The 22,888-nt window shown below is 37.1% G+C and overlaps 2 protein-coding genes across 5 annotated transcripts; one reads left to right on the top strand and one right to left on the bottom strand.

Annotated features, from left to right (window-relative positions):
* Positions 1-54: 54 nt before the first annotated feature.
* timm23b (translocase of inner mitochondrial membrane 23 homolog b (yeast)) lies at positions 55-9,698 on the top strand. 2 transcript variants are annotated; one of them, XM_084391426.1, is made up of 8 exons: positions 55-89; positions 514-657; positions 724-782; positions 869-962; positions 1,227-1,311; positions 5,364-5,422; positions 5,572-5,682; positions 8,878-9,698. In XM_084391426.1, the coding sequence occupies exons 2-8, from the start codon at positions 543-545 to the stop codon at positions 8,988-8,990; spliced, it is 636 nt and encodes a 211-aa protein (XP_084247552.1). In that variant the 5' UTR covers positions 55-89; positions 514-542; the 3' UTR covers positions 8,991-9,698. The 2 variants fall into 2 exon arrangements, with proteins under 2 accessions (XP_084247552.1, XP_084247551.1); XM_084391425.1 differs by having other exon boundaries at positions 64-379.
* A 161-nt stretch (positions 9,699-9,859) lies between these two features.
* On the bottom strand, positions 9,860-20,980 carry ncoa4 (nuclear receptor coactivator 4). 3 transcript variants are annotated; one of them, XM_084391408.1, is made up of 10 exons: positions 20,845-20,980; positions 16,607-16,733; positions 15,789-15,929; positions 14,978-15,066; positions 14,536-14,644; positions 14,049-14,120; positions 13,833-13,964; positions 12,609-13,574; positions 11,150-11,242; positions 9,860-11,053 (listed from the first exon to the last, which is right to left on the bottom strand). In XM_084391408.1, exons 2-10 carry the CDS (start codon positions 16,730-16,732, stop codon positions 11,048-11,050), a joined length of 1,734 nt encoding a protein of 577 aa, XP_084247534.1. In that variant the 5' UTR covers position 16,733; positions 20,845-20,980; the 3' UTR covers positions 9,860-11,047. The 3 variants fall into 3 exon arrangements, with proteins under 3 accessions (XP_084247534.1, XP_084247535.1, XP_084247533.1); XM_084391409.1 differs by lacking the exon at positions 20,845-20,980 and adding an exon at positions 19,372-19,802; XM_084391407.1 differs by lacking the exon at positions 20,845-20,980 and adding an exon at positions 19,222-19,362.
* Between the last annotated feature and the right edge of the window lie 1,908 nt (positions 20,981-22,888).

Raw genomic sequence — 22,888 nt, 5'->3', positions numbered from 1 at the left:
GTTCCAAATCGCTTTAGTTTCAGTTGTTGATCTGGCCAGAAATCGTTTGCTGTCGCAAAAACCGTCGTGAGTGTGCTTCGATAAGCTTTGCAAGTATCCATTTCATTTCCACAGTTTATCCCCATCACCACACCAACTGTGCTTTTTTATATTATTACATAGTAAAAATGTTTATCGTATGTGTTTGAAGGATGCGAACTGTTTGTTATGGTAGTTAAATGACCGTCCACAGTTTACTTTACGGCAAACAAGGGGAGCGTCAGGTTGAACATTCGCATGCAGTTGAGGCACGAGTTACTGAACACTGGATAATTGAACTATTTGATTGTGTTCTGGGGGTAAAAATGACCGATTGCAAATGTAACTTGTCCAAATGAATGTAAGTTAGACTGAGTCCTTCTCTGACCTTATTACTGCCTTCTAAGTTAAAGCTCATCAAGGACCAGATTACATTGGCTAACAGTAGTTGCGCAAAGCTATTTCTATAAATTAAGTTGTTGTTCATATGTTTAGTTGAGGTGTACGAACCTCTTAACCTAAAGATGGATAAGGATGCATCAGGATCATCTAGCACTGGCTCCAGAAGTCCAGGAGGCTTCGGGCTGTTTGGATCTGGTGGCCCGCAGTATTCAAACACAGAGCTCTCTGGAGTCCCATGTAAGTCTTGCATAACTATTAATAATCCATATTCAGCATTTTACTAAAGGTTGATTCTCTGAACAGTGACAGGCATGAGTCCAATCTCTCCATACCTGAACGTGGACCCCAAGTATCTCTTACAGGTGAGATCTGGCCATAAGCTGCCTTTGTGTTTACATGTAATATATGAGATGTAATGAATGGCTGTCATTGTCATGTTCCCACACAGGACACGGATGAGTTCATTTTACCCACTGGAGCGAATAAAACCAGAGGACGCTTCGAGCTGGCCTTTTTTACTATAGGAGGATGCTGTATCACAGGTATCTTCATCTCTCCTTCCTCACATGTCAGTTCTTCTGCATGATAATACAGTCATATAGAGACACTTCTGAGTTCACTAGTCAAAATGCTTCCGTTTATGTTGTCTGATATAATAAAACATGTTTCATTACAAATTAAATTACCAGAATAAACTGAAAAATATGACAGGATGTCTTGGTATTTGCTTTTGATAAGTATTGGTTATTATTTTCGATTCATATTTTTTAAATGATTTGCATTACGATGTGTGTATTGGGATACAGGTGCAGTGTTTGGGGCTGTGAATGGTCTGAGAATGGGCCTGTCTGACACCAGAAACCTGGCTTGGTCCAAACCTCGCAATGTACAGTGAGTACTGCAGCAACACCGTACGTACACAGGGACATGTCAGTCAGTTCAGTTTACAACAAAAAAAGTATATGCGGTAAAAGACTGCATCTTAATAAGTAAATCATAATTATGATGTAAAAAGTCAAAGTCAGCTTTTTATCTCCATAATTCTGATTTAATACCAATTTCAACCTTTTGGCTTTGGTTTAGTATTTCATCATTTTGATTAAGTCAATTATTAGTTAACTTAATTATGAGATCAAAGCGGACAAACTTCAACTTTTTGTCATAATTTCTTCCTATATCAATTTCGACCTTTTGATGGCTATTATAGCATTTCATAATTTTGACATTGATATTTTATTAGTTAATAATTAATTATGAGAAAAAAGTTTCGAATTATGAGATACAAAGTCAGAGTCTAATTTCTCATAATTATGACTTTATCTCACTAATTATGACTTAGTGTGTCATAATTGTAACTTTTTATCTCTTAATTACGATTTACTATCAGTTTCGTCTCGACCTTGTCCATAATTTGAAATCAATTATTAGTGAAATAAATTTTGAGATTCAAATTCTTCAACTTTTTGTTATAAATAAAAATATTCCTTTTTTTTGTCATATTGACTTTTGATCTCAAAATTATGATTTACCATCCATTTTGACCTTTTGTCTCATGATTAACAGTCAATTATTAGTTTATAATTATTAATTATAAGATAAAAGGTCGAAATTATGAGATACAAAGTAATACGATGAATTTCTATATCAGTTTTGATGTATCTCATAATTATGACTTACCCCCAGTTTCACAGACTGGGCTTAGATTAAGCCAGGATTAGGTCTTAGTTTAAGTAGCTTTTATAAACATGACTTATAAAGAAAAAAACACATTACTGATGTGCATCTTGGGACAAAACAAAGGCACTGGCGTATTTTAACATATATCAGTGCAAGTTGCTTTCAGTTAAAACCGCTTAAACATGCATTTTAGTCTGGGACTAGACTTAAACCTTGTCTGTGAAACTGTGCAAGTGTGTCATAATTTTTTATAATCTCTGAGTTTTGATTTAGTTTCTCATATAAATTGTTGTGTCAAATTATGATTTACTAAAGATTTGTGTGGTGGAAAATGGCTTCCATAGCATTTTAAAGACTCTTAAGGATAGGTTAAACAGGACATCTGCAGCATTAATAGTTTGCATTGCTTGAATTCAGTCTATCAGCACAATAGCCAGCAGAGGGCAGTGTTATCCACAGTATTCACTGGTTATACGAACCCAATGGCAGAAGTGTATTTCCTGGTAAAGGTTCAAACGAAGTGACTAAGATCCTTTGTGAAAAATGTTTCATATCCCCAGTCAAATCTTTATGAAATTAAGAGGTGTCAATCTTTTCCTTAGATGTGATTATGACCTTAAAAAACTTCCTGTTAAGTTATCAGTGTTTCATCAACAGGTTTTACTTTACTGGAAAATGATTCATAATGAAGCATAATTTCAGTCCTCACGACATCCCTTTCTGGAATTGTAGATATGTGGTATTTAGGAATAATTCTTTATTTTACGAAAATTGGTGTGAGAAAGGAATATGGTCTGTGATGCATATATTAGAGTCATTATGTCTTTTGAGACTTTCTGTTCAATATTGAACTTATTCGACAGAAAACAGTATGATAACATTATCAAAGCAATCCCACAATCTATCATTCAGATGTATTTTAACTTATCTCAAAGTAATGTTATCCCTGTCTTCCTAAGCTTTTGGGGAATGGAGTTTCTCTCACTAACCTCAGTTTAGCCAACAATTCGGAAATCCTTTAAGGAATTTTATCCTTTTTCTTCAAATAAAAATTCAATCTTTCAGTATTTTTGCAGTGTTGAAGTTAACATTTTAAGAACAAAACATCTTAAATGTCCGGTTTCACCAAAAGCAAAGGAAGTTAATGGAGTGTAATCCATCCATCCAATCCAGTAATCCATTTGCATTACTGGTTATTTCCTAAATGTGAAGATTTACCTGTATTAACAAAGGAAAATGGAATATTTGGTATGTTTATGAAAGATGAAACACATAACTTTGCAGTTAACACATTTATTATTCATGGGAAATAAATTTTACACAAGAATAGATTTCCTGAAAACACTTCCACACGTGTACGTTTTTCATAAGGAACTGTGTCATCACTTCTGACAAAAAACGAATGCCTTAATCTTATTTAATTATTCTTTTCTTGTTATTCTTTACATTAATGTATTTTTGTTTTACTTTTTTAAATTTATATCTTCTTTATCTTATGCTACGATGCTTGTCTGTTGTCTGATTAAGACATTACATGTTTTGTGCCAGGCCATTTATGGTTGTTTAAGTTCTTGAAAAAAGATTTCCTGGTAAAGGTGAGGTCAGGTGTTCATGATGTCAGAGGAGCACATGATCAACCACACTGAGCTCTGCAGTGTCGAGTTTCCTTCGGTCTGCGGTGATGCACTGCATTCCACTATAACCACTATAACCAGAGTCACGTGCACTTTTCCTTTCAATTAAACTTGTGGTGCGGGAAGTTGGGGAGATTCATAGACACGCTGGGTGTGATGTCACATAATGGAAAAGAAAACCAATAACAATACGCCCCAGAGAAATCTTCTGATTTATAAAAACAGCTTTTCTTCTATAGCAAATCCAACTGAAAAAATGAAGACGGCGGATTGAGGCGCACGTTTAATCCTGATATTACAACAGTCTGCGTATACACTACCAGTCAAACGGTTTTCATCACTAAGATGCTTTATGTTTTTAATAGAAGTCTCTTCTGCTCACCAAGGCTGTTTATTTGATAAAAAACATTTCTCATTATCAATATTATCAATGTTGAAAACAGTTATTTACATTTTTATTTCAGGATTCTTTGATGAATAGAAAGCATTTATCTGAAATCTAAAGCTTTTGTAACATTAAACACTACCGTTCAGAAGTTTGGGGTCAGTACGAATTTTTATATCGATTTTTTTTTGGGGGGGAAATAAATAAAATAAATCAATACTTTTATTCATCAAGGATTAATTAAATTGATCAAAAGTTACAGTAAAGACATTTATAATGTTACAAAAGATTCTATTTCAAATAAATGCTTTTGAACTTTTTATTCATCAAATAATCCTGACATTTTTTCAACATTGATAATAATAATGAATGTTTTTTTGAGCAGCAAATCAGCATATTAGAATGATTTCTGAAGGATCATGTGACACTGAAGACTGCAGTAATGATGCTAAAAATTCAGCTTTGATCACAGGAATAAATTACATTTTTAAATTAAAATAGTAATATTGTTAAATATTATGACAATTTAAAATATATATATATATATTTTTTTTTATCAAATAAATGCAGCCATGGTGAGCAGAAGAGACGTTTAAAAAAAAAAAAAACATTATAAATCTTACTGATCCAAAACTTTTGACTGGTAGTGTATGTTTGTGTTTTTGCCGCTGTTATCAGGCCTGGATAAATTAATTACATTTAAAAAAGATTTTTCTTTCAAAGTACTAAATGCAATCATACAGTGATGCGCTGCTAGACATTGACTTTTTTAAATACGTTATCAATAACGGCGGCTACACAGCTGTTTTAAATCAATGTGTGTACACAGCTGTGCGGCCCAGAGCATCATGTGGTCAAACGCTGTTCACATGCAGATCTGTGCAGGGCGTTCAAGAACAGCGGCTCAAAGTCTGTTACGTGCGAGACTTCACCCCTGTCAGCAGATTCACCCGAACATCATGTATTCTCTTAAAGACTCACACAGGTCAAGGAAGTTGTTAGTGAGCAATTCAACCTGAATCACCAGTTACTGATTCATGTGTAATGGACCAAAAATATGTTTATTTGTAGAGGGAAAAGCTATAGAAAGAACAGCCTTTTTGTTCATATGATATTTTGGAGACTCTGAAGCCGTTTCCCAAGACCTACTTATTTTAATTGTGTTGTGCACAGTCGATCTTCTGTGTATGGCAATGGTGTTTTAGAACCAAAGTCACTCTTAATCTCTATCCTTCTCTCCGACTCAGAATCCTGAATATGGTGACCCGCCAAGGTGCCACATGGGCGAACACTTTGGGTTCAGTGGGTGAGTGACCCGATTTCAGCCTCCTTCACCCTCAGAACCTTTGTAGTCGACTCATTTCAAACAGAAATAACTTCAATTTTCACTTAGAAGTCATATATTAATGCTGTGTTGCTTACATGATGTATATATGTATGTATGTATGTGTTTAGCTCTGCTGTACAGTGCATTTGGGGTGATCATAGAGAAAGCCAGAGGGGCAGAGGACGACCTCAACACCATTGTTGCGGGGACCATGACTGGTGTCCTCTATAAATCTCCAGGTAGATCACATTTAGGGCTTTTCTCACTGCGCTCAGTCCTGGGTTATCGTCATTCTAAACTCCGACTTTAACCCCGGGTAAAGGAACGGTTCACAAAACGTGTCTATTGGAGAGAAGAAGAGTCCATTCAGGATAAACTTGATAGTACATTTGCCGGCAATATATAATTGTGAGGATGTCCAGTGTTAGAGCCTTAATAGGACTTTTCATACTTGAAATACACTGCCCGGCCTAAGAAAAAAAGTTGCTGTTCGGATTCAAATGTGCAAATTGACTGAAAGTGTTTGGGATGTGCTGGAGGAGACTTTACAGAGTGCTGGACTCTTGCATTGACAATACAAGATCCTGACCAAACATTGATGCACCTCTTGATGGAAATAAAGGTTGTGATGTAATTTCCATCAAGAGGTGCATCAGTGTTTGCACAGTCCAGCACTCTGTAAAGCCTCCTCCAGCACATCCCAAACACTTTCAGTCAATTTAAGCTCTGGACTCAGAGGAGAAAATTATTCTTCTTGCTCCTCACAACCGTTCTCTCACAGTTTAAACCCGATGACCATCAGATGTCATCCTGGAATATGGCCATGATGTTTCTTCATACATGAATGTTTAAGAAATTAAAAGCTACACAATCCATCAATTAGGGTTAGAAGAACTGTTGCCAAACATATAACATGCTAGAAACATAATAATCACTGCAATAATGATCCAATCATAGACTCTTAAGCAATTGCACATTTAAATTCAAACAGATTTTTTTTTTTTTTTTGGGCCAGGCCATGTATTATTCACTGTTATACACTGGCTCATTCCTAACCCTGGGTTATCTTGCTTCACGTGTCACACTGCTCATAATTTAGCCTGGGTTAACAGTCAATCCTGGGTAATCATACGCAGATGTTTCACACTGTACCTTCCTAAACCCTGGGTTAACGTCCTTATGTGCATATTTGTGTTGTCGGGATCGTTGATTGGACGAACACCGGGTGCTATAGTGTGATTACATAAAGGCATTGCAGGGTTAGTTGAAGTGTGAAAGCCCTATAGTGTTGTCTTCAAGAAGCAGAAAAGAAACCGTTTCATCAGCGGACTGAAGAGGAAGGCAACGCAAGGTTGTGTACTTCCTGTTCTGTGGAAGAGTTGTTTGTGGAGAAAAGGGAAATTTGTCTGATGACAACAAAGTCATTGTAGGCTAAGATCATTACCTTTTATAAAACTCATTAATAACAGTTACAGATGTCACTGCATTATATAATCACAACAATCACATTATATATAACAGATTAGCTGATGTAAACTCACATTACAGCTTGAAGTTTTGATTCATATATTTTCACATGCACCGCCCCCAAACGTATTTGGACACTTAAACCATTAAGGATTTTACTCGACGGTGTAGTTTCATGTTTATGAAAGGGGGAACGGGATGGAAAAGTGCCACGAGTGAACCAAACCGACCAACTCCCGTATGGATCAAAAACATTGGAATCTGATTTGAAGCACAAAAAATACATAATTCAGAAAAAAAGGGCAAGTTCGTGTTCTTCAGCATCTTTGATGAGAGAATGAACTACAATACCATAAAGCACTGAGAATTACATATTTATAAACACTGCAGAATATGTAAATATTGCTTATGTTTTATATGAATTTATTATTATTTATATATAAGACATGATTTGTAGAACTGAACTATAAACACAATAATTGTCAAATGTGTTGCATAATATTCACATAGATTCAAATACACTTTCTAAAATTTGAATAATTTCATTTATCAAGGATACATAAAATTCATCAAAAGTGACAGTAAAGACATTTATAATGTAAGATTTCTATTTCAAATAAATGCAAATCTATTCATCAAATACATGAAAAACATTAAGCAGGACAACTGTTTTCAACACAATATAATAATAATAATGATCACGTGACACTGAAGACTGGAGTAATGATGCTGAAAATTCAGATTTGATAAATGACATGTATAAATGACAGGAATAAATGTCATTTTAAAACATATTCAGCTGTTTTGGAAGACTCTTATTTAGGTCATTGAAGGCCATTCGGTGGTTGTAAACACAAAAAGTCATTGTTTCCAAAAGGAAGTACCTTGCCGAATTACCCTTCAGGTGTTTTCCTAAAGCTGTGACTGAGAATAAAGAAGATTTGTTGTAAAGACAATAGGGGAAAATGCTCGGCTAGAATGCCACACAATAATTCCCCATCATGCTTTGCTGCAGTTGACGCAGCACATTTCCTCCTCGGCTGAAAAGGCAGGGTTTAGTGTTGGCCGTGAATGCAGTTTGTGTTCAGTGTGTCCCAAGCCTTTCAGACCGTCGCAACTTTTGTCATCTCACATTTCACAGTCATGTGTCACACAGGATATATTCAAACATATTTTCTTTTTAAGTGCACAGGAAGTGTTGATGGATCATAATGCTGCTGTAAAATCATTTAGTTACAGTATTTTTTTTTACTGCCATGTTTTGGCATTGTGTGTAGTTCTGCATATCTGTGGCATTTCTGTGTAATATTAACAGAAAACAGGATTGCAGACGTGTGGCAGTTGTGGGTGGGCTCTCGTCCGCTAGTTCACTCAGCGGTTATCAAGCCTGGACTCGTGGTGGGTGTGGATCCTCACACTCCTCAAAGCTTTATCGCTCTTCTCCATGTCCTCCAATGATGAAGCTCAGTGACTTGATCTGGCCGTATAATGTGGGATTAAAAAGCTTTCGTATTTGAGCCAAAAATGTTGTTATAATTTGCTAGAGTGAAAGTCATTACACTTAGTTCGGCCTCTACTATATCCATCATATATAGCCGTTTTCTATGAACATGCTAAACTATTTGCGCTACAAACCAGTGTTTTATAATTACGACAATACATGAAATAATATGGTAAGCAGCATAACAAGCCAGCTGAAAATAACGAAGCGAATGACGCTGGAAGCCAGACACGTTCAATTTACAAATGGCTGTGCCGCTCTTATGTTGAACATGAGCAGGATAGGACTGTAATGTTTGGATGCTAGTAGTTTTAGTAGAAGCTGCTTGAAAAAACATTGACCGTTATTGTGCAATTTAGTGAACTTACAGAGGAGAAGTGGAGCAAGTTCATCTAGAGAGGCATTTAGATGAAGCACTGCTGATTCTTGTCTTTCAGTTGTGTGTGTGTGTGTGTGTGTGTTGCAGGAGGTTTGCGGGGGGCAGCGCGGGGTGGCCTGGTTGGGCTGACGCTCTCTGGACTCTATGCTCTCTACAGTAACTGGGACCGTCTGAAGGGAAGCTCTCCTACACGCTACTGAGGCTTCTGTGTACATACTCTACAAATCAGCCCAAAAATCAGCAATCTTTCAAAATACCAAGAATTGGTATTGCTTTCTTTGCAAATGCAACTTTCCAGCTAAGATGAGGTGGTCAAGAAACCACACTCGGAGGCTTCAAATTCATGACAATCTCCTAAAGTTTCATAATTTATGATTCGAGGAATGTTTGCAGCTAGTTGTTAAAAAATGATTCAGACATTATTTCATTGTTTAATGAAGCAAAAGCTAAACTATTGTCTATAAAAGAGAGTGTGTGTATAAATATATCATTCCAGAAAAGCCAAAGTTAAATAAGTCGCTTGTTTTCAATGTTTGTTTGCGATACATTCAGCAGTCTAACACTGGACCAACTGTTATTAATTTTTCAAAACATATGACAATGTTAAGAACAAAATTAAACATTGCACTAGAACTGGATAATGAGTGTTTACTAAAAAAATCAGTAACATTTGGTAATTATGAATGTATGTTATTACATGAAGTGATATTTGGGCACATTGCCATATTCCATTAGCACTGTTAACGGACACCTGAATGTATTCGTGTAACGAGGTAAATGTCGCTAAAAGACTTCACGTTTGTGTGTTTCGCTGAACTGTAGAGATGCTGTTGAAATGAGGTTTGTTTGGCCTCAGATGAGTCTCATGTACTAATATTCTTGACATTAAAGAATAGCATTCACATCTCTCTCGTGGTTGTTGTATTATCAGCAGATTCTTATGAGGGATGTAATGAAGCCCATATGAAGAATAAACTTAGAAAACAGTTTAGTTTCCTTTCTGTTAGCGTGACCTGGAGTTTTCTGTGTCAGGAAACAGAAACATGAAATGAGTCACGGTACAACAGGAAACGTTTGTCTTTTTATTTATTCAGTTGACAAGGGATCAAAGCATAAGAGATTATGTAAGCAATATTTAGATAAATCTACATATAAGTGTACATGTGTAATTCTGTAGCCCAAACACTGGCACATGCCGGTTTTTTAGCATTGTTAAGTGTATGTACCAAGTCCTTGGTCCATCACTGAATGATAGATTGGTACATGGGATGAAATTAAACTTAATTCTTGCACCAGCTTTAAATTCACCTGTAGTCTTTGCTCCGTATGTGCAAAGCGTAATTCGTGCTTTACATGTCGACAGTGTTTCACAGCATAGACGAAGCATTATCAGTGGTTATTTTATGATGGATTCAATTTAAAAAGAGCTATAGTTATTCTATGGTAAATATTCACCACAGGTTGAGCTTGAAGACCACAGAACAAACGCTGGCGGCTGCACAGACGGCAAACTACAATGAGATGGACAGCACTGCTACACATTCGATGTCAGGCACAAGTTATCAGAGTTGTTTTGAGGTTACAATAACGGAAATCTTGCTATGTTCATCTGGCATACGAGTTTTGTGTGCCACAGAGGTGTATAATATAATCATGACAAATAAAAAAGTAATATGAACAGCAAGGGGATGCTCATTCCATACTTGAGAAAAATAGTAAAATTCTTTATAAATATATATTCAAAAGAAGTGATGAAGGAAATCATTCTGGCTTTCCTCCAAATGTGCTGAGATTTAAAACAAGAATTAAAAAAAGCTGTAACTAAATGATTAAAATTAATATGGATTTATTTTGTACTTCAGCTCTTCCCAAGACCCCCCCCCCCCCCCCCCCCCCTCCCCCTCCCACTATACCCTAATGGGGGAAAAATAAAAAAAATGTATTTGTTTGTATGCACCAATCTGGTCCATTTCCTCGTGATTTTTAAATCACATTACTGATTTATAATAAACACATTGGTCTCAACTAGATCTCTGGAATTTACCTGTATTAAGCCAATTTAAAATAAAAAAGGCCAAAATGCAGTAATTCCCCAGCATAAACACTCCCTCAAGTGATGGTGAACCAAAATCTTTCCGTCTCTAGAAGATATGAGAGAGCGCGAATCCCTAAAGAGCATGGAAGAAAAATATTGTGCAATAATCAGCGGTTAAATGGTGCTAGAGAGTAAATCTCAAAAAGCCACTGGATGTTGCCTTCATATCTGAAAAAGAGAAAAGAAAATGGTTTTACTTCCTCTGAAAAGCTTTACTTTAAAAAAATAAATAAAAGCGCTCATATTTACATCATCATTTCTCACCTGTGTAGCGGTGTGCTGAAGCCACTTTTCTTTGTCCCCACTGAGCTTCATACAGGAAAACAGGTCACATACTATGGGCAGGCCAAGCCGTTCCTGGACAAACACAGGGAAACATGGTAAGGAATGAATGCATGAATATCACCAAATTTTAGAGTGACATTCTCAAAGCCTGATACTATGGATGGAAATTGTAAGATGGTTCTTTAAAGAGATAGTACACGCAAAAATTTTAAATTCTGTCATCAATTCATGTTGTTCCAAACCAAGCGTGCCGCACAAGCCCTCAAAAGTGAAGCCAAAACGTCTCGATCGCCCCCCGGTGACTGGTCCTAGTATAGGTTATAAGTCCCGCCTCCCCGTGTTATTCAACGGGACGTGAGACCAACTAAACAATTAAATTACACTTCAAATATCTTTTTTCCAAAGGTGGTTTATTTCATTTGCTGTCATTTTTATCACGCTGATGTAAGTTCAAGTGTCCGTTTCAAAAATAAGTTGGCTTTTAGTTAGTTACGTGATGCGGTGGTGTAACGTCATGATTGACAGCTGTGATTGACAGGTCCTCTGAGCGAAGTAGTCACTGAAGCACCAACGGACATTTTTTCGGAGAGGAGATTGTATTTACTATATTTTAACAAGCCTCTTGTCTAACTGCAATCAATTTGTAAAAAAGTGTGCAGAATCCACTCTCCCTGCGTGCGTTCTTCGAGAGTGAGGGCGGAGCGTTGATCTCGCGGCTTTACTTCCTGCTCACTACTGCGCAGGTCTGGTCCCGAGATCGCTACTGCGCAGACTCAAGTTCCAATATGTCAGCGCCATATCAGGACTCTGGCGGCTTCAGTTCTCATCAATGGAAGAGAGCGAAGGGGCGTCGTCCATATTTTTTTACAGTCTATGTTCCAAACCTGTAATACTTTCGTTCATCTTTAATGAAACCCGAGTGTTTTCTGTCCCTCCATTGAAAGCTTATTCCACCAAAACTTTGACTCTTCAAACAGTTCATAGACGATAATCCAATCACACGTCAAGCAACTGCGGTTGAGCTTTCATTCACCGTATCTGACGTGCTCTTTTTGTATGCGTTAATGCTTATGTGCGAATAAAATCCTAAATTAAATCTGTTTATCAAATTAAGTGATCGTGTCTCTTCAGAAGACTTGATTCTACTCGATTCATGAGGACTACTTTTACAATTTTTATCAAAGTTTTGATTGCGTAGACTTTCAGAAATCATTAAAAATCTGTTCATTTGTGTTTCGAAGATGAACAAAAAAGTCTTATGGGTTTGGAATGACATGAGGGTGAGAAAATGACCATTTTCATTTTTGCGTGAACTATCCCTTTAATACATTTGTGTTGTTGCATTATTTTCCTGTCATCACTGTAAAGCTGCTTTGAAACGATCTGTTCTGTAAAAGCGCTACATGAATAACTTGGGCAGCACAGATCTCAGCCTCACCTGTGCACTGGCCCGCTTTCGTAGAAGCCACTTATCCTCCTCGAGGTCTTTTGTGTTCTCGCTCTCTGGCTTGTTTGGCGTCTCAGTGGTACAGCTAATGGACTTCATCGCTGGCAGAAGCCAGTTCTCCGTCTGCAACGGCTTCTGGATGAAGCTCTCAGAGTCTGAGGGTTTGATGCGCGGGGTCACCCAGGCAGAGAGGGGCGACAGGGCCGGGGACTTGGGACTGTTGCTCGGGTGTAGCCAGGCCTCTAGGATGGCCTGGACTTTCTGCTGCTGCTCCTGCTGGTGGCTGGAGGCTTTGCTTGAGGCGTTCTTACTGACGGGAACCCCGTTCTTATCCCGACCCTCTTTCTTGAGGAGCCAAGAACTAAGAGCCTCTTTCCCACAGTTTTCATCACAGACACATTGAGCGTAGCTGGCACAGGTCTCATTGGCTTTGCAGGTGGTCTCGAGAGGGATGGTCTTGTGAAGCCACATCTCGATGGTATCCGGGTTGGTGTTGGGAGTGCTGGCAGCGGACGAAGGTGGAGTCTTTAGGCACTTGAGCTTTCCGAGGTTCTCGATTTCCACGGCCGTGGTGCGTGTGGCACAGCAAGAGCCGCAGTCAGACTTTGGTAGCCAATCGCTGTAGGAGAAGCTCTCGTAGAAGGGTTTGATGATCAGATTGAAGCGGTCATCATCTGACACTTGGCTGGTCTTCTCTTGCTTGATTGGGCTCGGACTGGCAAGCCAATTGCTGAGTTCTTCCTCCTCAAAGGTGTCGTCCACTTTTTCCAGCTGGTCTTCCAATTCCACCTCGTCCAGATTTAAGTCGCTTTCCTCAATCATCTCGATCGAGAAGGTTGAGCTGCCGCTGCTGGTTCGCTCACGAATAGGCAATGTCTCCTTTATGAGCCACGACTCCAGGTCATGAAGCTGACCCCAAGCTTTTTGGAAGTCAAAGGCAGGTAGTTGTTGTTCTTCCTGTATGGTGGAAATAAAATAAGAAAATCCTCAGTGTGCAATTTCCTAAACATCAGTTTGACAGAAGTAGCAGAAGTGGTTTGTCACCTGTTTTTAAAATCTAAGCCATGAAAAAGTAAAGGCTTTTAATATATATTTTTTAAACGAATTAAATTGAGTGCCTTGGATTGTTTTTCTTTTGACAAAAGTAGCACTTTAGCTAAAGTCAAGTTAATAATTCAGCGGTTCTTAACAAGTCGGTCCTAAGTCTCAGCTCACCTGAGATTCCTTGGAAACAAGCAGCCAGTCCTGGGGGTTTGAGCTAAAGTGGTCTCTAACAGGAGCGCTGCTCACGGCACGGTTCCCTAGAAGCCACTCAGCCAGAGGTGTGGCCCGTTCAGGATCTACTTTCTAAGTAAACAAGATGGATATTTAACATTGTATGCACATACGAGCAGAAAGTTAGATTAGCCAAGTATAATATCAAAAACAAACCTGTTTCTTGCAAGAAATTGGGCAGTCCTGAAGAAGCCACGGTCTCTCAAAAGGGCGCGAGGTCTCCATTTGCTGCAGCAGAGAAGGGTTATGAATGCAGGTGCTTTGTGGAAGGGTGCACAAGTCTATTTATAGCAATGGTATGAGCACATTATTTACACTATTTACACTGTCAACGGTAAGTGGACTTTCAATCATATGTTAATAACTGGACCATATGTTCTATTAGAAAATGTTCACTTGAGTCTCACGTCGCAAAAGCTTCAGGCTGTCTACACTGAACTGTATTAAAATAAAATAATATGTGTAGATAAATATTTCTGTTTTTGTGCATATGAATGAAAGTGATTAAACATCATGCTTCATGTTTTCGTCTAGTGAAAAAAGTGATATTGGGGGTTCTGAATTTCTCGCCATTTATAGCTATTAATCTATATCAACCACAAGCCTTGGTGTCCACAATGTGCATATCAGCAATTCCACAAACCTGGTTGGAGATGGTCCCAAAGGATGTGATAGCCTGGCGCAAGGTGCGTGCATCTGCTTGGAAACTCATCTCGGGGGTTTCTTCAGGAGTCAGATTGAGCGAAGATAACCTGAAACGACAAAAGATGAGCCACGTTTATCATCTACTTAGGCATTCCTCAGAGATTCACATTGATTGTGGGAGATTTAATCCACTACAGTGTCTCTGTTGACTAGCTTGACATGTGGTGGTAGCAGTATTTGAGTTTATTGCCAATATCAGCATCACCGGCAATTACATGGCAGATATACATTAAACATTTAACAACATGTAATATTATAAGTATAACATGATTAAAACATACTTAGACAAACAAAAACAATAATTCTATACAAGATTCTAGCTTGACATGTAAACAGCATTTTAGCACACTACAGCAGATTTACAACAATCGGTGTCTTACTTCTCCAAGCAGTTGGTGAGCTGGGTAGCAAGATTGTTACTACTGGAATACTCCAGCTGATGAACGAGGATGTCAAACTGGCCTTTGAGCTGTGAGAAACCATGAGAGAACAAATGTCATTTCAGCTTTAAAGTAACTCAACTAGAGCAGAACAGCTTCATTTCTCCTTTTTTAAATGTCAGTTTCAGTATCCAGAGTCAACATTTAGATTTAATTTCTCAGAAATGTTGCTTCATGATAGAGATCTAAATCTAAAAACACCTTCACTTCAGTACCAAGTCAATACTAAAATAAAAATAAAAATACCAATACCAGTCTTTCCACAATGACTCAATATGCCAGACTGACAGATGGCTGCCCACACAAATGTGACCCTGGACCACAAAACCAGTCACATGGGTCAATTTTTTTTTTATTGAGATTTATACATCTAAAAGCTGAATAAATAAGCTTTCCATTGATGCGTGGTTTGTTAGGATAGGACAATATTTGGCCGAGATACAACTACTGAAAATCTGGAATCGGAGGGTGCAAAAAAAATCTAAACTTTGAGAAAATGGCATTTAAAGTTGTCCATTTATGTTCGCGATTGTGCTGCATTCACTCACAAAAATAAATGTTTTATATATTTACAGTAGGAAATTAACTAAATATCTTCATGGAACATGATCTTTACTCAATATCCGAATGATTTTTGGCATAAAAGAAAAATCTATAATTTTGACCCATACAATGTAATATACCCGTGCGACATGTGACTGGTTTTGTGATCCAGGGTCACAAATGATCAAACTATAGATGTAAAACTCACCAAATGAAGCTGCTGTAGCTGCTGATGTAAAGTTTCTCCTTTGAGCTGCTCCACCAGATCGATCTGCTCCAGCAGCCAGACCTCACGAGAGCGAAGGATCTCCAGATGTCTACTGATACAGCTGTGCAGCTGAGACTTCACCTGCGAAGAATTCACACTTGTGTGAATGCGAGTCTTGACAGGTCCGCCTTTGATTTGAAAGCGCTCAGATACCGAGCACCTTTTAAAACGACCGAGGATAAAACGACCCCACCTCCTAAACGCTGAAGGACAGCCTGCAATGATCTGAGGTCTACAATAATGGAAACAAGTCCAAACTAGAAACAGTATTATATTACACTCTGAGTCTGAACCATGCAGCTGTTTTGAGAGATTATGGGGAAGCCCGATGAGGTTTCTCAACAGAGCTTAGGTGAACGAGCGTAAATCCTACAAACTATTTTTGAGACAATTTCTCAACTGTTGATATACTTCTGAACTTGTTTAGCTGTGGCCTAGTAAGCCCTACTCCTTTTAGACTACCTGCATCCAAGTAGTAATTATTAACTCTGTCTGAGGTGACACATTATTATGTCATATGCATGGATGTTTTCTTATGTTTACAAGAAAATAATATCTTATTGTGCACTGAGCTTAAAGCGCATTATAAAGCCACGGTGTTCAGAAAAGTCAGTGTTCACACCCACTCATGGGACACTGAGCCTTTAATAACACAAGCATGATTTAAGTATATAAATAAAAGATTCAAAATAAGTACTTCATCTCTAATCCTACATGACACTAAAAACACACAGGGCTAAACAGCGTGCGTGTCTCACCTCTCTGGAGTTGCTCTTGAGCTGAACTTCAGCTTTGATGACCGCAGCGATGGCCTCGTCCAGCTGGGCCCGGGCCTGAACACACTGCCTGAGGGCAGCCGTCTCTCTCTGCCCCACGGCTGACATGCTGCGCACAAGACAAACACGACAGATCACATAAACCACATTCTTTTTCCATTTCCAAATCACTGGTTAAAGGGACGGTTCACTCGAAAATGAAATTGCTATTTTCATGGTGAGATAAAAAAAATCTCTTTATAAGTAAATATAACCAAATAACTTTGATAAACATTTCTTCCAAAGTGTTAACTGGTAAAATATTAGACAAACATATTTAAAAAATATCTTTAGTCTAGTCAAACAGGTTTGGAACAACAAAATATGCATTTTTGGGTGAATTATGCCTTTTATCTGACCATAAGAAGGTAAAATATGGCATAACAGCATTTCAGTTTTTAGTCTTCAATTTGTTTAAATCGTATATGGTGATAATATTTGCGACAACAACAAAAACACCCCCTTGAGAAACAATTACAGTTCCATATTGATTTACTTAGAAACACTGATGATCAGTCTGATAAACCTTATTTCATTCAATGTCCATTTATTTTGTACACGTTTCATTTGCTACAAATCAAAAGTGTGACTGATTTTGTTTCTCATGACATTAAAAACTTGTGAGCCCGAGGCTTATGCTTACATACTTCAACTGTTTGTGCAGCTACATAGCCTCACATTTCACCTATGTATGAATTTCTTAAATTTCAACAGATGAGGTAAAAAGGGATAGAAAAATATTATGCTTAGGCTATAGCATTAAAAACAAAACATCCCACAATGCACCTCATGAAGTATGACTTCACAGTTATTGTAATTTATTTGGAAAAAGCTCATTAGGAATGAGTAGGATGGTGCAAACCTTTAACTAATAGTATATTAAAAACTAGGGGTGGGCGATATGACAAAATCTTTTTTCATGGTATGAGAAATTTTATTTCACGATAACTATATACATCTCGATAAAGCTATTTTTATTTTTCTTATTAAAAATAAGAGCAAAGCAACAATTACAAACCGCAGAGATACAAATTAATTAAACCATGGAGAGTTGAGATGCAAAAGCCTCTGAGTGCCATCTGGAATTTTCTTCTAGAATGATCATTTTTTATAAAGCTTGTATATTTAAGTTCAGTAATTCCACTTAAATGACAATTAATAGGTCATTGTCATTGCCATTTAGGTGAAATTACTGAACTTAAATAAGCGAGCTTGATAAAAATGATCATTCGAGAAGAAAATTTCAGATTGAATAACCAAGTGTATAACTAAAACACTGCATAGTTTTCACTGTATGAATCAAATATGATCTGACTCTTATTAAAGATAAAAGATATAAAGTGATTCAGTCAAGAGCTGTGAGAGATTTTCTCTATCTTTTGTTGTTTGAGTAACATTAATGAGACAGAGAGCAGTTTATTATGCCGCTGTCCCTTTAAGACCGAATGCAAGGATTCAGTTTACTGACACACATCCATAACCGACTATGTTTATATGAAAACTCCACACGACAGGCATTTTGACATTATTGTGCATCTATCTGACCGTTCAAGTGCAATAAGAAGAGAAAGAGAACTGAATTCACGATCGCATGCTGTCTGAGAGGCGGCTTTCTGTACACGTGCTTTCGGGAATGGTATTGCACTTATATTTATATATTTACATACCGTGAAATAAACAATAAAGTGCGATAAACACTTTATACCGTGGTGACGATATGTACCCTCATACTGCCCAGCCCTATTAAAACCCCATATCAGTCGACTTCAGCTGTGGCCTTTTTCCTGTGAGCTCAAAGCCTCTGTGACATCCTGCAAATATCTGTGTGTCAAGAGGAATGATAAGCGCCTGCCAAAGTTAGAGCAACACGTGACATGTCAAATAATGTTCAGCTGACAGTGTCTGAAGGGCAAGATGCTATGATTCCTGGAGCATTCGTGGCGGGGGTACAGTTTATACCCCCATAACAATAACAGGAAGTGTAAATCCCCAGACGCATTTCTTATTTTGCAAAAAAAATATTAAATCTAATGTGCAACAGTATAAACATTTGATGTAATAAAAGCCAATAACAGAATTCAGAAAACAAACATCTTTCTTTGACTAGCATTAAAACAGCAACATCTGCACAGCATGAAGTGGCCAGAACAAAAGCCCAGTGTCCACAGATCTAGAGCTTTCCATTCTGACAGCATGCGTGGATCAGAAACCAGAGGAAAGGGAAACAAGGCCATATCTGGACATCTTAATTAAAACAACTTCATTTAGCTAATGCACTTTTTGCAGGATCTTACATTACATACACACTTAACACTCTCTGGTTTCAATACAACACAATAACGTGCCCTTATAGGAGTACTACTGGCACTACCAAAGTGTATTCAGTGTTAGCAGTGGATGGTAATATATCATGGTACTGAAATTAGCATATTCACGTACAGTACCATGGTATTTAAGAGAATAACATGGTACTACCATAACACGTCAAAACACAAAGTACTTTATTTTTGGCTAGTGTAAGTAGCCTAATGCTTATTATTAGTAATACTAATACTTACTTAACCATTCGGATCCTTTATAAATTGATATTTTGCAATTATTAATACTAATATGGTTATGAACACCGGCGTTCACGAGACGTCCTTTACGTTTACAATCTGAAATAGATCATTTAAAATGTCATGTCAAAGTTCCGATTCGGTTCATACCTCTTCTTGTCAATCAAGCGATATACAACGGACGTCAATTTGATCCGAATGTGTAGCTTAGTTTGCGTATTATTGTCAATTGATGAAAGTCCAATTGTTCTCACGGTTTATCTAAGAGAGCCCCTTCCTCGGCCCACAGAACGTCATCGCACACGTCATCAGCGCGGCCTCCACACGAGCCGAATGATTCTGCACGTACACGGGGCCCACTCTCGGGGGCGCGCGACTGACGGCTCGAACAGTGACCAGAAACGACCCCAAAACACACAAATCTGAAAAAACATGGTGCAACTTCTGTCTTAAGAGGAACGAAAAAGTGCAAGGAGGAACTGATACTTCAGTTATAAAGATTAAATGCTGACATGTCTTTTAAAAATAATACTGCTGCAAAAATGCTGATATCAGAGCTTACAATATGACCTTTGCACTTCATCTAAGAGCTGACTGATAAACAAACTTCACTGGTATCACAGTTCAGAGTGTGGAAAATCTCAATGAAAATAACAGGTATATTTAATACACCACTTCTTATCTTATGCGTATCTGTTATTAAACTATAGATTATGTAATCTTGAAAATGACATTAACATCTAGTGCTCTCTGTACACAAATAAAGCATGAGTGTCAGTCCAAATTAAGATGAGCAAAAACAGCAAAGCAACATCTGTACGCCACCAAATAAAAACAATCAAACCAAAACTGAAGCAATGAAGCATTATGTAGGTGAAAGTTTCCTAACTGAATCTGGTAACACTATTTTCCAGTGTTCTTGTTGCACGGTGTATGTATTTATAATAGAAATAGCAGTAAATTATGCATAATAACATGCAACTGGACCCTAAATCAAATACTAATTCAATAGTAAGTACAAGTAGTCAATTTATATAATGTACCTAAATGTACAATTACACCGTATCAAGACCTTAAAATAAAGTGTAACCCCAAATGCTTTATGCTGCTCAACTTAATTGCATGCAAATGTGATGATTCATTTATTGCACTTGTACACTATCTTTCACTAACCAGATACTATTTGCAATGACGGAATCCAGAGAATATTACGCAACATCCAAGTGTATACTTTATCAAGACATGTGATGTCAAATCACTTAAAAGAGCAAAATAAAACAATGACTGAACATCTGAAGCGGACGCTGCAAATATACCCTACAGACCTGCCCGTCTGTAGCCCCTTAATAACTCACATTTATCGAGGACACGCTCAACTCAATCCGTAATTCGTAGAAACATACATTTTTAAAGTAACTTTATGTCATTAAAACGATTATCATATTACGTATACACTTGTAAAGATCTTAAACACATCACCAAAACCACAAAAGAAGAAAGTCTGAATGGTTACAAAATATGGTGAGCTCGTGCACTCTCCCCCTCTTTAGCCCAGATTAACATTCCGACGCCGTATTAGCTAACAGTTCAACTATTTTTAAAACACAAAATGTTATTACATACCTGCACTACCTGGTACCCTTTTATTGAAAATGAAATGTTATTAATATAACAAAGCCTTCGGGAGAAAGCAGCGTCGCGTCCTCTCATGCGTTGGCTATCCAGTATCCGCAAAGCTAATGTCAAACCAGGATCGGATAATGACGCGAGAGAGCAAGACCTCGCGATATTACGATTGCGTTCTCGAATGTGATGCCATTGCTGCCATCTAGTGGCCATAACCTACACTTTGAGTGTTTTACAGTGCCCCCTTCAGAAAATTGTACATTTACTAATCATTTTTAACTTCTTTATATGCGAGTTTAGCATTTAAAGGACGATACATCATCCAATATATTACCTATATATATATATAAAGTGAAACATATTGTGATGTAGTAAGATGCACTAGTTGTGACATGCATGAATAGACGTTTAAGTAAAAAGCTAAACAAAATTTTAAGTAAAACAGTGCCTCATAAGTCGTTTGATTTATGTTTTTGTTTATTTTTATATTGTCTAAATTAGTGCCATATTTATTTTATAAATTGTTTACAATTTTGCTTAGCTTAATCCGATCTCTTCACATGATTGTGATATAGTGAAATAAAATAAAAAACTTTTGGAATCAATGGTCTCTTGTATAATAATAATGATGATGATAACAATAATATTGTTTCATTTGTTTTAATGTTCAAAGCAACCTAGAAGTGAGGTTCAACAAAAAAAAAAAAAACTATTTTCAACTGAAAATAACACTGTACAGGTCACACGACTTTTATTTTGACATGACGTACTGGTACCAGTCTATGACTACTGACGTACTGCCCGATATTGACATTAAACGGCGAAGTTTTCTGCTGTTGAACGTATGTAAAAAAAAATCATGTGGTTAAATACGAGTTTTTATGAGGTTTAAATACACGTCTTTACCTCTTTACTTCTTTATCTGTAAATGAAAACGTGCCTAATAATTATGCATACCTGAATACTAGGCGTTTTTCATTTCCAGCCTTCATGAACAATATATCACTTATAAATGATTCAATACAAAATGAATAGTAGTTATTAAGATTAATGTGGTTTGGAACTGGTAAAATGTTCCTGGAGAAAATAAATATGATCAGAAAATCAACGTGCCTAATTATTATGGGCCGTCTTTTTTTTTTTACTCATGTGACTTGAGGCCGAGCTCTAATTGGTTTGTTTCAGATTGGCCTTGTGCCAGAGCCTCCCACTTTTGATTTCAGCGAATCAAAGTTGTTTTTTAATATTTTGGCCTTGTGTGATTGGACCGTTCTCGACTTTCAAGGTAAAGCCGCAATATCTCTTTCAAGATGAATTTAAAATCGGTTTTATCTTTACAAAATCCTTTCTCATGGCGTTCAAACGAAGAAAAAATAAGGATGATGGAGCTTGGACGGAGCTGGCTAGCTTTTATTGTTTTAGCTGTTTCAAGTCCTGTCACGTAAGCGTTGTGGGCAATGACACAGAAGGTAAATGAAACAATGCAGTTTAACTTGAGGCGATCGTCGGTGTTCAAGCACAATGGCTTGTGTTGATGATATTTAGTTATACAATGGACATGTCTCTTTTCAAATAAAATATGAGTTTTTAAGTGTCTCTTTATGGAAGTATTAATATATGTACTATATAAAAGTAGACAGTTAATATAGTGCCTCTTCTTCAATTGGACATCAATTCTGTCATGTCTGCAACTTGACAAATATGTTGTCAATATTATAATTTTTTTTGTTTTAAATCATGGTCTGTAAGTTTTTGCAAACTCATTATTGAGCTTTATTCAACTTTATGAAACTATAATCAATTGATATGCTATTTTGACAACAAGTTAATGAACAATTTTCATAGTTTTTTAACTTGCTATTCTGTGGCTCCCTCTGGTGGACAACATTAGAATTCGTCTCTGAATCGCATTGACATAAATGTCATAATACTTTTTTGAACGATTACAATATATATATATATATATATATTACTGATATATATTACTTTATATTACTGAAATATTATATATTACTACTATATATATTTATTACTGATAATA

Source organism: Rutilus rutilus (assembly GCF_951802725.1).
Source record: "Rutilus rutilus genome assembly, chromosome: 20".
Taxonomy (NCBI): domain Eukaryota; kingdom Metazoa; phylum Chordata; class Actinopteri; order Cypriniformes; family Leuciscidae; genus Rutilus; species Rutilus rutilus.
This window is presented reverse-complemented; position numbering and strand designations above follow the sequence as displayed.

Bases quoted from the DNA above. Each gene is read 5' to 3' on its own strand.
- timm23b (XM_084391426.1), top strand. From the start codon at position 543: ATGGATAAGGATGCATCAGGATCATCTAGCACTGGCTCCAGAAGTCCA. The intron at 783-868 runs GTGAGATCTGGC...GTTCCCACACAG, and splicing joins ACCCCAAGTATCTCTTACAG to GACACGGATGAGTTCATTTT. The intron at 963-1,226 runs GTATCTTCATCT...ATTGGGATACAG, and splicing joins AGGAGGATGCTGTATCACAG to GTGCAGTGTTTGGGGCTGTG.
- ncoa4 (XM_084391407.1), bottom strand. The intron at 14,645-14,977 runs GTAAGACACCGA...TTGTCGTTTCAG, and splicing joins CTCACCAACTGCTTGGAGAA to GTTATCTTCGCTCAATCTGA. The intron at 13,575-13,832 runs GTGAGCTGAGAC...TCCACCATACAG, and splicing joins TTGTTTCCAAGGAATCTCAG to GAAGAACAACAACTACCTGC.